The sequence below is a fragment of the Monodon monoceros genome, unplaced genomic scaffold (genome assembly GCF_005190385.1).
Source record: "Monodon monoceros isolate NGI ecotype Baffin Bay Population unplaced genomic scaffold, NGI_Narwhal_1 Super_Scaffold_21, whole genome shotgun sequence".
Classification (NCBI taxonomy): domain Eukaryota; kingdom Metazoa; phylum Chordata; class Mammalia; order Artiodactyla; family Monodontidae; genus Monodon; species Monodon monoceros.
This window is the reverse complement of record NW_021703778.1, coordinates 126,994,480-127,008,418: the sequence shown is the minus strand read 5'-3', so window position 1 is coordinate 127,008,418 and position 13,939 is coordinate 126,994,480. Positions and strand designations below refer to the sequence as shown.

The 13,939-nt window shown below is 36.7% G+C and overlaps 1 protein-coding gene across 2 annotated transcripts in view; it reads left to right on the top strand.

Moving 5' to 3' along the window:
• The window catches only part of FERMT2 (fermitin family member 2), a 90,203-nt gene that overhangs the window by 65,375 nt on the left and 10,889 nt on the right, over window positions 1-13,939 (top strand). For both annotated transcript variants that reach the window (XM_029237677.1, XM_029237676.1), the window contains exons 5-10: window positions 3,945-4,170; window positions 4,617-4,719; window positions 6,093-6,200; window positions 9,781-9,915; window positions 10,621-10,670; window positions 11,851-11,975. In XM_029237677.1, coding sequence (XP_029093510.1) covers window positions 3,945-4,170; window positions 4,617-4,719; window positions 6,093-6,200; window positions 9,781-9,915; window positions 10,621-10,670; window positions 11,851-11,975 — 747 coding nt within the window. The remainder of the gene's footprint in view (window positions 1-3,944; window positions 4,171-4,616; window positions 4,720-6,092; window positions 6,201-9,780; window positions 9,916-10,620; window positions 10,671-11,850; window positions 11,976-13,939) is intronic.

The window sequence follows — 13,939 nt, the reverse complement described above, 5'->3', positions numbered from 1 at the left end:
GATCTTTTTGTGTGTCAGAGTAGAGGTCTCCCTACTTCTTTGTATATAGTGTCAAATTTTTCCATGTAGAAGAACTACATTTAACTGTTTCTCTAGCTAACTAGTATCTAATTTTTCTGTCAAATATACTCCAGAAAGTTTCTCCAAGATTCAGACATACAGTTGACCCTTGAACAATGTGGGGTTGGGAGGTCAACCTTCTTCGAAATCGAAAATATGTGTATAACCTGTAGTTACCCCTCCATACCCGAAGTTCCACATCCACAGACTCAACCAACCACAGATCGCGTAGTACTGTAGTATTTAGGATTGAAAAAAATCCACATGTAAGTGGACGCACACAGTTCAAATGTGGTTGCACATTCTTCAAGGGTTGACTGTACTCCGAGAAAGAGTTATGAAGGTGACGGTTTTGCACTCCCATCAACGGTATATGAAAGTGCCCCTTTTCCGACATTCTGCCCAATACTGAATGTTGTAAATCTTTACAAAATGTTTGCCAGTGTGACAGGTATCTCAGAATTACTTTTTTTATTATTGAGTGTGAACAATAGTTGAATAATATTTCATGTATTTATTAGCCATTCCTGTTTCTTCTCTTAATTTTCAGTTATGGACTTTGTCCATTTTATCTGTGTTTTTGTTTTAGTGATACTAATCTTTTGATGTGGTAAGTATTTTCCCTATACTGCCAGTATAGCTTCTGTATTTAAGTTTGTCTGTGCTCTTTTTTACTATACTGAAGTCTTACATTTTTATGTAGTCAAATCTGGCATTTATTTTGTAGTTCTCTGTTTTCACTGTTAATAAAATCTTCACAAATATTACAGAAAATTTTCTGTATTTCCTTTTAATACTTTTATAATTACTTCATATTTATATATTTTAATTTATCTGTAATATCAATATTCATATTTTTAATTCACCTGTAATGTGTTTTCTAAGTATGGTATGAGCTAGATACCTTGATGGAAAATTTTCTTAAGTTATTAAATACTTTAGTATTTTTTTAAAAAGGATATATGTGTATATAATCACGAAGTTATGAGGCAGATTCTACTGTATTAAAATATAGGGATACTCTCAGGAGCTATTAGGTTACATTGGGTTTTTAATATTTATAGTAGGTGTCCCAAGACTGTAGTGCTTATTGAAGTCTTTGTTTCTCATCCTTATAGTTTTTAAGTTATCATTGCATGTTGTTCAGCAAACTCATATTTTATTGCTACTTCATCTTACCCTGTATTAGTTTTCTGCTTCAAATACGGCTTAAATTGGGCAATCACGAATACAGGCTGGTTGGGATTATCACTCAACTGGGACTTAAACACACATACCCTCTGACCCAGCAATGCTGCTAGAATTGGGGAATAGGTACAGAACTGTTTATTGGAAGGCACTGTTTGCAATAGCAGTGGTGACATCGATAATAAAACGCTAAAATGAATAAATGCACACCAACTGGGAATGGCTTAAATAAGTTACGGTACCTGGGAGGCAGTGTATTTAGCTGCAGTCAGACTGCTGATTTACAGTTTGGCTCTGCAACTTAATAGCTCTTGACATTGGACATGTATATTAACTTCTCCTTGCCTCAGTTTGCTCCTCTGAAATGACAATAGTAGGTTTGTTGGGAACATTAAATGAGTTATTACTGTAGGTTGCCTAACAAAAAAGAACAAATGGGAAAAATGAAGTGATCAGATACGATGTGTAGATTACACAAAGTATAGGTAAATAAGAGGGAAGGGAATTGATTGGGTGGCTGATTCTATTAAATGATGTGTAATGTAGGGGAATATATTTTCTGTTTTAGAAACTTCATAAAGAAGTTTATAAATCAATTCTGACTTTACTCAGTTCTGAATAGTAATTATAGTTCATACCAGGAGTGAATTTTCAGTCAGTATTCTGACATATTTAGTAAAAGATTCGTTTGCTAGATCTTTGAAATAAACAATGAGAAGATTCTGCCTAGAAGGTAATGTTATTTTTCCACACCGCATTTACATGTATACTCCCTATAGCAGAATTATTCTTGGCCCAGATGAGCTGGAGTAATGTTTTCAGCCCTTTTAATAAGTAACTCTTTCAGAAAATGCCCTTGTAGTTTAAGGTTCTTGCTTTTAAAGGTACAACTAAATATCCCAGTGTTCTTCCTTGAAGGCTGAAAAGGAGCATTCACAGCTTTCTTTGTTGCTTATTTAACAATGTTCACATTCTACAAGTTGTTTTAAGTATCCATTGGGAGAATACATTTAGGGGTATCAAATCAGATACCCGGAGGCTAGTAAGAGATTTTTTTTTTTTTCCACTTTGTGTTCTCTTCCTAGACTCCATCTTGACAACTTCAAAAATCTCTAGCATTACCACCACTTTTTCATAGGTAATTGTTTCTATCATTGTGTGTTTGGGGGTGGTATGTCATTAGAGATGAAAGGAGAGAAATTCCTAAGCATATTCCTAAATTAGGCAAGGAAAACAGCCATTCCATTAACATCATCCATTAACAGTGTGACACCCATTTACACATTTTCTTTTTTAAAATTATGACTACAGGATAAAATATATTAACAGAGTTAGAACTTTGAAGGGGTGCTTTTACTTAATGTCATTCTGAATTTTTTTAAAGTCTTAATTTAATTTAATCTCCTTAATTTTTGTAGTCTAAATGACAGAGGATAGATCATCAGTGGACTAATTCAACAATTTTTTTTAATGTTGCCTCTACTACATACCTAGCCCTTTAACACTGAGAAAGCAGATTAAAAAGACAGTATCTCTACAGCTTCAGGGGTTTAATTATAAAATGCACCTTGTTAGCCTCTTTCTAGGGCAATATTTATATATCCCTTTGCTCGAATACTTTATTTGTAAATCTGTTGGAGCCAGTTTAGCTATTCACTGAGAAAATTATTCCCTTAATTTATGTGAATTTATTCAGTTACATTGAGCCGTCTTAAAACAGGGTACAGTGATTACAAAGGGTGATAAATGTATACATGTTTGTCACTAACACATGACTAGAGCACAACCTTTTTTTTTAATGACTTTTAAAAAAATATTTATTTATTTATTGGGCTGCATTGCTGCAAGGGCTCTCTAGCTGCGGTGAGCGGGGGCCACTCCTCATTGTGGTGCACGGGCTTCTCATTGCGGTGGCCTCTTGTTGTGGAGCACAGGCTCCAGGTGCGTGGGCTTCAGTAGTTGCAGCATGTGGGCTCCAGAGCGCAGGCTCAGTAGCTGTGGCACATGAGCCCAGTTGTTCTGCGGCATGTGGGATCTTCCCAAACCAGGACTCAAACCCGTGTCCCCTGCATTGGCAGGCGGACTCTTAACACACTGTGCCACCAGGGAGGCCCAACCTCATTGTTCTGAATTGGACAAAACTTGTTTTACTTAGATTATAGCTTCTAAGGTTCTTTACTCTTAAATACACTTGGAATATTTACTTCAGTTTATGATTCACAATTAGGAAAAAATCTGTATTTTCTTCTTCCCATTTTCTTTTCATTTTCATTCTTTGTTTCTGTCTTCTATTATTGCCTTTCTTTACCTTCTGAATTCCTTTCTTTCCTTTTCTATAGGCACTGATGTTCTTTACATTGGCCCTCTGAAAGGTGAGCCTTGGCACAATTAAAAAACAAAAGTGTTGGTCTATCTGCTTCAGCAATATCCTTAACTTATATTCTAACTCTATTGAACTGATTTTTTCCCTAGAGTTTCCAACTTAGTTATATTTTTTGACCTTATTGTTATACATGTTATACAAGTGAAGTTAATTTCACTTGTTTTTAAGAGAGGTAAAATAATGTACTAAAGCTTTTCCTTCCAGAATGAAGCTTGTGTTTCTCAGTATGCTTTATATCATTATAGCATGTATTACTGAAAACTAAGATAACTATACTTCATACTTACTACCTGTTTTTCATGTTATTTATTAGGAAGTATATATTCAAGCCCAGGACTTTATAGTAAAACAATGACCCCCACTTACGATGCTCATGATGGAAGCCCCTTGTCACCAACTTCTGCTTGGTTCGGTGACAGTGCTTTGTCAGAAGGCAACCCTGGTATACTTGCTGTCAGTCAGCCAGTAACGTCACCGGAAATCTTGGCCAAAATGTTCAAGCCTCAAGCCCTTCTTGACAAAGCAAAAATCAACCAAGGGTAAGTTTTTTGTTTTGTTTTGTTTTTTTGCTGTTTACCAATTACTTTACAAGTTTTTTTTGTTTTTTTTTTTTACTGAAGTTATAGTTAATTTATACTATTGTGTTAGTTTCAATTGTACGGCACAGCGGTTCACTTATATATATGTGTGTGTGTATATATGTGTGTGTGTGTATGTATATATGTATATATAGTCTTCTTCAGCTTCTCTTCCCTTATAGGTTATTACAAAATATTGAATATAGTTCCCTGTGCTATAAAGTAGGTTCTTGTTGGTTATCTATTTTATAAATAGTAGTGTGTATATGTTGATCCCAGCCTCCTAATTTATCCCGCCCAACCAAGAGTAAGTTTTAAAGTATAGATACAATTTAAGAATTTCTTTATCCACATAGAGGTAGAATTAATTTTGTCTTGCTCTGTTACACTATTGTTAATTTGTCCAGGTGGCTTGATTCTTCAAGATCTCTCATGGAACAGGATGTGAAGGAAAATGAGGCCTTGCTGCTCCGATTCAAGTATTACAGCTTTTTTGATTTGAATCCAAAGGTACCGAGGGTTTAGAGGGATCTCTTTTGTTCCTTTTTGTTTGCTTTTTGGAAGTTGGTGGGGTAAGGAATTGTTTGGATATATATAGCAAGTCCTGAATAATATTAAAAACTCAAAGCTTTGGACAAAGGCACCTGTATTTTAAAGTAGTCTGTTGTTTTAGTAAGTTGGAAGCATAACTAAACCCTTTTCTTTTTGTTAAATAATTGAATTTTTGGTTGATTTGTATTTTAAAGGAACTAGTTAGGTACTACGGAATTGGTAAAGTTAGTTTATGTGTTTTTTTTTTTAACATCTCTCTTCAACTGTACATAATTATATATCCCAGAAGATGTTGCTTCAAAAAAAATTCTTTTTAAGTCTATATTTCTCTCAGTTTAATAGCCAAACATTGTAATATGTTTTTACTATCAGACGGTTGGCATCATCTGTGCTACTGAAGTACTTTGCCTTTCTGATAAGATTTAAATTTGCTGTAGAGATCTGGAATGTTTTCCCCCAGAAAACACATGGCACAGAGATTTGAGTCTTTTGCTTTCTTGTCATCCTTGCGGGTTGAGGGGACCTCTCTTATCTGCTTCTCATCCTTTTCATGTCTAGATTATAGCCTAGATTTTAATGTATATATTTATCATTTTAAATTATGTGCTTAAATAATTCTTCATACAACAGTAAAATGTATATAGTAGAATTACAAAAAGTCATTTAAATCCCTTTTTAGGCTATATCATACCTAATTTTGGTAAAGCCAAAGCTGTTCTGGGAACATAGTTATATTTGCATGGGGTGGGAGGGGGCTATGTATTTTGTTACCATTCTAAGATAGTATTGTTACAGTATTACAATTGATTTTTATTAACGTAACTAAATGGATAATTCAGTAACATTTAAGTAAATCTTTTCTACAAATGTGTGTGTGTGCTTATGTGTGTTTGTGTATGCCCTCTATTTTGGATTCTTAAAATAATTACTGTTTCCAAGGACCTGCCACTTTTGTCTGGGTATGCTTTTCCACAGTGAGCAAGATGTTCCCCGAAACAATTAATTTACTGTCTGATTATGGCATGTTAGTGTGGTAAATTGCAACAACAATACTGAAAAACAGTCAGTTCTACCTTACTTTAATGTCTTCAAGTTAAATTCCTTTTATTAAGGTCTGTAATACCTAATGTTTTTTTCCCTGGAAAATAACATACAGAATCTGCTTCTCATACTGAATATGTAAAAATCTTATGGCATATTTTAATGCCATTTTTAATGAAAAATTAGATGTGGATATATTTAGGGATACGTAACCCTATAGGTAGCTTTTTTCCTTATTGTTAATGTAAAAGGTAATATATTACAAAAGAATTGTGTCTCTTTTGCTGCAGTATGATGCAATCAGAATTAATCAGCTTTATGAGCAGGCCAAATGGGCTATTCTCTTGGAAGAAATTGAATGCACCGAAGAAGAAATGATGATGTTTGCAGCCTTGCAGGTAGTGGCGAGTATTGGTAAATGGGACTTTTCAGGGGAAAGGGTAGGGAATTATTTAAATGGTAAAGAGGCATAGTAATTCCAGTAGCATTCTGATAGGTAGTGTTTTACTTTTTGCTATGTAGAAAGTGAACAGACACTTAGAAGGCAAAATATGTGTGAATTTAATTTAATTTTTGTCTTATGTAAGAGATTAGTGGTATACTTAATAGTTACTTTTCTATATCCTGTAGGAGAAAAATATCCTTCCACCCCTAGATGTATATAAGCTTAAAACTGTCCAATTTTCCCCTGGAAATAAAATCTATATTAAGAATCAGATTTCTGAAATGAAGCTTTGCATAACTTGATAAATAACTGGGGATGGTAATATTTGTAAAATGGGCTATGGCAGAAATTAATACCTTTTAAGATGATAAAATTTTAAGAGACTAGTGAAACTAAACATAGATAAGTTTTTAGAATGGTAATCCTTAAGAAGTAGGTAGCTAATGTTAAACTAGTATTTTTCCAAATGTGGTTCTTGCTTACCACCTGTTTCAGAATTACAGTAGGGCTTATTAAAAAATTAATTGCCCACTTCATTACTGCTGTTCCCACTGGTAAAGTAACATTAAGGTGGCATCCACAAATCATTCTTGGAGACACTGAGGTCTGATTGATCACTAGATTAATTTTTCTAGATTAATAGTTTCAGATATCTGCGTGAGGCTTTGGCGAGTGTTCTCAGATTATGGCGGAATTCTATTTAAGTACTGGAAGCAAGGTTGACATTCAGTTATGAATATCTTTCACTATCACAGTGATTTAATTTTTTCCTTAGAACACAAATAAAAATGCCCTCAATCTTCCAAATGTTTTTATGTACCCAGAAGAGTTTCTCAGTTAAGACTCAAAAAAGTTGTCCTTTAGAGAGGAAGAGCAGCTCATTTCTCCTTAGTTTTACACACTGAAAGAAGGGAATCAAAATGAAGCTCAGACAGGGAAAATTGGTAATGACAGATGAATTAGTTTATTTTCTAGAGACATGCTTAATCAGTTAAGACTCTCATATTGTGTTTGTGGGTGATTCAGACTACCTGAAGATTCTTTAATTAAATTCTGGAGCAATTTTGTTCAGAGTTATCTCACTTGGTTTTATATAGTGTTCTCTCTACATCTTTCTCACTTAGAGTATGGGCTCATAATTTTCTAGTGAAAGTTTTGCTAATGACAGAATAATAATACATGTAAAATGTATGTGGGGAAAACCACGGGTTTTCTTATATAGTATTTCTTATCTTTTTATTATAAAAATAATGCATTTTTAAAAAAAGCCAACAGATATATCCCAGCACTTAGGTGTTCAAAAAATATTTGTTGAATGAGTATACACACAGTCATACTGTCATAGAAATGGGATCATTCTTCAGCTTTGCCCAACTCCCACCCCAACCCAATAAACATTAGATATTCCATTTCAATTCAGTGAAAAACACCTCAGAACCATGGATTTTAATTCATGGAGACTGAATGCCCCAAAGCATAGCTTTCCTGGACCATTTTAGAATATAGATTTCATTGAGACAATTTTGGGCTACAAATCCCCTGAGTTGTTGGAAGCCCTCCAAGAGACTGACCCAAAGCCTCTTGGAAGCCATCCAGTACAAGAAGGGGGAAACTCTGAAAGTATGGCAAGTAGATGCCTAGGGTTTTTTATTTTAGACATAGGTTACAATCTGAACTATTCTCTCCTTAGAGCTTCTGGTTCCTTGTGTAAATTAAGTCTACAATAGTAAAAAGAAACAAAATAATTCAAAGTAAGAAGCTGTGGATAAAAAAAATTAAATTAGGTAAGTTAGTAACACTGTTTTTCAAGTATTTAGGTCCAATCATGTATTGTAACATTTAACAGATACTCCATGCCCCTTTGAAATCAAAACTGGATTTTATGACCAGTCCCATTCACATCCAGGATTTCTCCAGTATAACTCAGAAGGACCTTTTGCATCAGAATCATCTAAGGCACTTAGTAAAAATGCAGATTCCAGGCTGGACCCCATATTTGCTGAATCAGAATCTCTGGGGGTGAACGAACCTAAGCATCTATATTTTTAACCAGCTCTCCATATGCTTCTTAATATGCTCTGATATTTGCGGCCACTGCCTGGGGGCCTCACCCTGCCTTTTCCTTCATGATTTGTGAATATGAAAATTTCTACCAAGATAAGGATCTCATTTCAGCACAACCGAAGATACAGCCAGAGAGTAGTCATTACTAATTCACTACATCTTAAAATACAGAGGAACATTGATATTTGGCCTCGGGATTAGTTCACTAAACGTTCCCATGAATAGATTGTATTCAGTGAATGAATCCTTCAGAAATATGGATTGCTACTTAGTGCTTTGAAAGGTAACTGATTAAGTGATTTAAAAGTTCTGCTTAACTTTGTATAAAACCTCTCTAAAGTTTAGCATCAAAATCTAATCGTTAATATTTGTTCTAAACCACTTACCTAAGTGTATTTAAAATCATGACTAGTTCTATACCCAAAGATCTTTCTATCTACATATAGGAGGAGTTATCACTACTCATTATATATATACATATATGTATATGGGAGTATTCATGTGTGTCAGTGGTGGTATATGTATTCACATATAAACGTATTCTACCTTATTCTAATGTATGAATGAGAAGGTAAATGTCATCTCTCTCTGATCAGGTTTTCAGCATTGAATTGAGGATGGGGGAAAGTGGAACTTTAGTTTTCAGCATAATAGTGATAACTAAATTTCCTCTGCTGGATAATAGTAGTAATATAGGGTAACCAATATTAATCCATTTCTACAGAAGACCTTACGCATATTCTGTTCATTCATCCAATACTTGTTGGTTCTAGCCTGTGTTTTAGACGTGGAATACTGCAGTGGAGGAAAAAAGACACTTAAAAGTCTCTGCTCGTGGACTTCCCCGGTGGCACAGTGGTTATGAATCCACCTGCCGGTGCAGGGGACACAGGTTTGAGCCCTAGTCCGCGAAGATCCCACATGCCACAGAGCAACTAAGCCTGTGCGCCACAACTACTGAGCCTGCGCTCTAGAGCCCACGAGCCACAACTACTGAAGCCCGCGTGCCTAGAGCCCATGCTGCGCAACAAGAAAAGCCACTGCAATGAGCAGCCTGCGCACCACAACGAAGAGTAGCCCCCGCTCGCCACAACTAGAGAAAGCCCGTGCACAGCAACGAAGACCCAGTGCAGCCAAAAATAAATAAATAAATTTATTCTTTTTTTAAAAAAGTCTCTGCTCATGTAGAGTTCAGTGGGAGAGGTGTTAACTCTCTAAATCCTAGGGACACCCAAACTGAATTCATTTGTATTTGTCCAGGGACCCTGCTTTTTTGAGTAAACATTTATTAGCAGGTTTAGGACATTGATTTCAGGTGCCATGCCCATTATTTTCCTATCCTTCTAATTCTTAGAGACGTTTAGCTTTTCAGATTAGGTGATGAAAGACAGTATAGATACAGATAATATCTCATTTTAAAATTTATAGTTAGAACAATCATTTAAATAAAATATCACTTCTGGTTTCAGTATCATATCAATAAGTTGTCGATCATGACATCAGAGAATCATTTGAACAACAGTGACAAAGAAGTGGATGAAGTTGATGCTGCCCTTTCAGACCTGGAGATTACTTTGGAAGGGGGTAAAACATCAACAGTTTTGGTAGGGTGAATCTTTTACCTACTGATTGAGTTTGAACAGATGTTTATACCTTGCTGTGGAATTAGGTTTTCATGCACTGTTTGGGGGATACAGAGAAATATTTAGTGCTTTAGAAAATACAGACATCAATTTTCCAGAAACTTTCAGGGAAATTTTTAACATTAATATTGTTCTAGTGTCTAGTGCTTCCAACACAGTAAAGATAGATCTTGACAGTCTGCACATTCTCTTACAAGTAGAGGGAGAATATTTCTTCAGAGGAAAAATTAATCTCAAGTCATGGTAAAATCCATTTAGTGATCTCCAAATTTGAAATATGACAAAAAGAAGAGAAAAATAGATCTCAGGAAAATTTTTAAATGCTTAGGTGTTAGTTATTACGGAAGAAACACTATTTTAAGGACTGTTACGAGTTACAAAAGTTCCATATGCAGCTATAAGCAGTTTTAGCTATATTAAAATCAACAGTATTTGTGGGTTGTAATAAATTGCTATTTTGATCAGATTTTTAATAGCTTTTTATGCCATTTGAAAATACCATTGTACTATGTGACCATATGATTGTACCTTTAAAATCTTTATAATCTGTATTTTATGTAATTTTCCTTATTTACTGAATTAAGCTGGTTCTTGATATCAGATACTAAACAGTAGAGTTTCAGATTTTTTTTTCATGAGAAAAAAATGATTTAATTCTTTTCCTAGGGGGACATCACTTCCATTCCTGAACTTGCTGACTATATTAAAGTTTTCAAGTAAGTACAAAAGGGGAGGAGTTCCAAATATTAATGAATAAATGTCAGTTTTATAGCCACGTTCACATTTTTGAAATTTACTCTGACTGGCAAATGAGGGAAAATAACCATCTTTACCAAATTAAAATTGCAGTACTTACTAAGTTATTTTATCTGATAAACATTTTCCTTAAGGTGGGGGAGGAGATTGTGTAAACCTAGATGGATTGCATCATGCAGATTCTGAAACATACAGTGGCATATCAGTATAAAGCATCCCGTCTGGGTGAAAGCAGTACATGATGAACTGCTATTGTCAGTGGCTGTTTCTTTGTTTAGAGCCCCAGAATCTATTGAATTCTATTCATTTGGTGATGGGACATTTTATAACAAGGTTCCAGTGTATCTTATCTAGACTTTTAAACCGTCGGTCTAGTCATACTCCACAGAATCAAGAGCGCTAGGCATTAAGGCAGAAAGAGGAAAGGAGGTGATGTGGAATATAAGATATAAAGCCATTTTGGAATAAACCATTTACTGTAGGTGAACATATAACAGCTCCACATATGTAACATTTCTGAGCTAATGGCACAGTTTCAAATGCTGCTCCCTACCCTATTTTGTTCTCCCTTTACACACCTTTTTTACCTACCTGCACTTTTCCTTATCCTCTCTTCCTCATGCTTCCTGTTTGACATTGGAGTGACAAGTTATTAAGTCACCACTGAAATACATGCCTGAGAGATAAGCACTTCCCTCACTTTAGTCTTGCCAGGTAAACTTGCTTGTTTAGAGAGGCTCCAAAGGCAGCCCTATGGACATCATGAACTTGCAGGTAATTACAGGACTTAGGAACCTTCCAATCATTGACATTTACTTCACCTTTATTTTCCTATGCTTTCCATGTGACCTGCTAGTGATAGGGACAGCTACAACTGACAGAAATACTGGAATGTTTGCCTTACTGTCTTCCTCTGCCCACTCACTGTAAGATCTTCCTGAGTAGATTGAGAAAGGAGGGGCAAATCCAGCAAGAGCAACATTGAATATAACACACTGGCCAAAAGGGAACTGAATTCAGCATATGTAAAACTTGGTCTCAGACTTTTAACATTGTGAAACTTTGCTGCTAAAACATAGCATTGATAAAGTTATTTCAAAAGTGTTTTTTTTTTTCCTTCTAATTCTGTTTGACACATAGGCCAAAAAAGCTGACTCTAAAAGGTTACAAGCAGTACTGGTGCACCTTTAAAGACACATCTGTTTCTTGCTATAAGAGCAAAGAAGAATCCAGTGGCACACCAGCTCATCAGATGAACCTAAGAGGTAAGGAATGACCAATATTGATGGTGGAATATCTGTTAGCTAATTTTCAATAAACTTTGCTTTGCTGGGGGATAAAGTTGTTTAGTTTTTTAGTTTCTTAACTGCTTTAGGTACTTTTTTATGTTTAGTATTCAATTTCACATGAATATTTTGTTGTAATCTCTGTGCAGTCCTCACTTGAAGTGTGTGATTCTACTTTTATCCCAAGTAAATGTATGATGTCCCTTTTCTGTTCTTCAGTATTAGGACATTTAGGTTTTCCTCATTCTGCAGGAGCTGCCCACTTAATTTTCAGGGTCTGCCTCATTCTCATCTGTGCTGTAGTCACATCTCCTCCCAGTTTTTGCTGGGGTCTCCCTTCCTCATCAGCATCCTCCTGACCTTCACTGCTAACAAGCTGGTCCAGCTCAGGCCCCCAGTCTCTGGGTTTTCTGGCTCACCAGTGGGTTAGCCACCTGCAGGGTTTAGCTGAGTTCTTCCCCTTTCCCAACACCTCTTCCCTGCACATTTTCGTCATCTTCAACACTGCTCTCGTCCTGGCCCCTGGGGCGACCCCAGGATACCCCTCTGAGGCTCCTCCTAGCTGACAACCTGAATCTATTGGTTTCCTCGTATTTCTTCAGATCCAAAGCTGTCTCAGAACAGGGGCTGGTACTTGAGGCACACATTGCTGGACCTGTTTCCGCGGTCCTGTGGCAGCTGTGGCGGGCTTGCTTCCTGTGGCCCAGACTGAGCCTGGCCAAGGGTCAGAGCTGCTGGTTTTGGTCTTTTTTTTTTTTTTTTCTGTTCAGGTCTGTGGAGTTACAGCTTCATTTGGTTTTAGTGAGTTCTGTTGGTCCTTCACACTGCTCCTTCACCACTCTCATCTGTTGGATGCCGTGGTTCAGGTGGTAGGAGAATTCCCTCTCCAGGTTGGTCTGGTTCTTCTGTGGCTGGAGGACATCCTGCTGCCTCTTTCTGTGATTCTCTGCAGCCTTCGTCTGGTCTTGCAGATCGTTCATGAGCCTCTCACTCGCGGTGATGTTACTTAAAACTGCCAGCTCACTTCCGGTGTAGATACCACTTCCTCCAGGAAGCCTGCTCTCCACAGGCTCCCCAGCACTCGCTGCCCCGGGCACCCAGCATGCTTGGTGGGGGATGCGGCAGGTTGGCTCCTCGCTGCTCCACACTCCTTTTACTGTGCCTTCCCTTACAGCAAAGCTGCAAGACTAAAATACATCTTCCAGACTCATTTCCACTGGGATTTAGATTCCAGCCAGATGCATTCTTGTGAGACTTGAATTCCTGAGTTAAGGGGTTGGAGAGGCAGTTAAGAAAGGAGTTAGGTGCTTCCGGGCTCTGGAGTTACATCTGTAGATCTGTATTCTTAATTTTTCTTAGTAAATTGTGCATTAGTATATTTTTAGTATATTTCAACACGATGTCCAAATCTCTACCCTATCTCTATTCTGCCCAGTAGTCATCCGAACTATTGCTGTGCAGTTACACACATTTTAATAAATAGAAAGACCTCTGCCCTGGGTAGATTGATTGCTGTGCCCATGTGTTGAAATTCTGTAATTTTCCTAAAACTTTTAGTTAGACTCACTGTCTTTTTCTCTAAGTCACGAGTTTAACTTTTGAGTCTTTACCATTATTTGTTACTCTCAAAATCTATTTGCAGCTGTCCTCTTGCTTCCCTTTGTAGCTGCTCAGGACCAGCTGCAATTGTCCACTCTTGATTTAGAGACTTAATCTGTTTTCTAGCCCCTGTCTTCTCTGTCCCTATTACATCCTTAGTCTTCTCCTTCTATAGCTGAGAAGTTAAGTCCCGGTATGGAGAACAGCCTACGGGGTGTCCTAATCCCACTTCTCCCAAGTCCTCCCAAGGAGCACTTTTCTAGCACATCACACTGGTGAAGGTAACACTAGACTAAGAATCAAACGGCCTAGATTCTGCTCTGCCACTAAACTAAATCAAACGG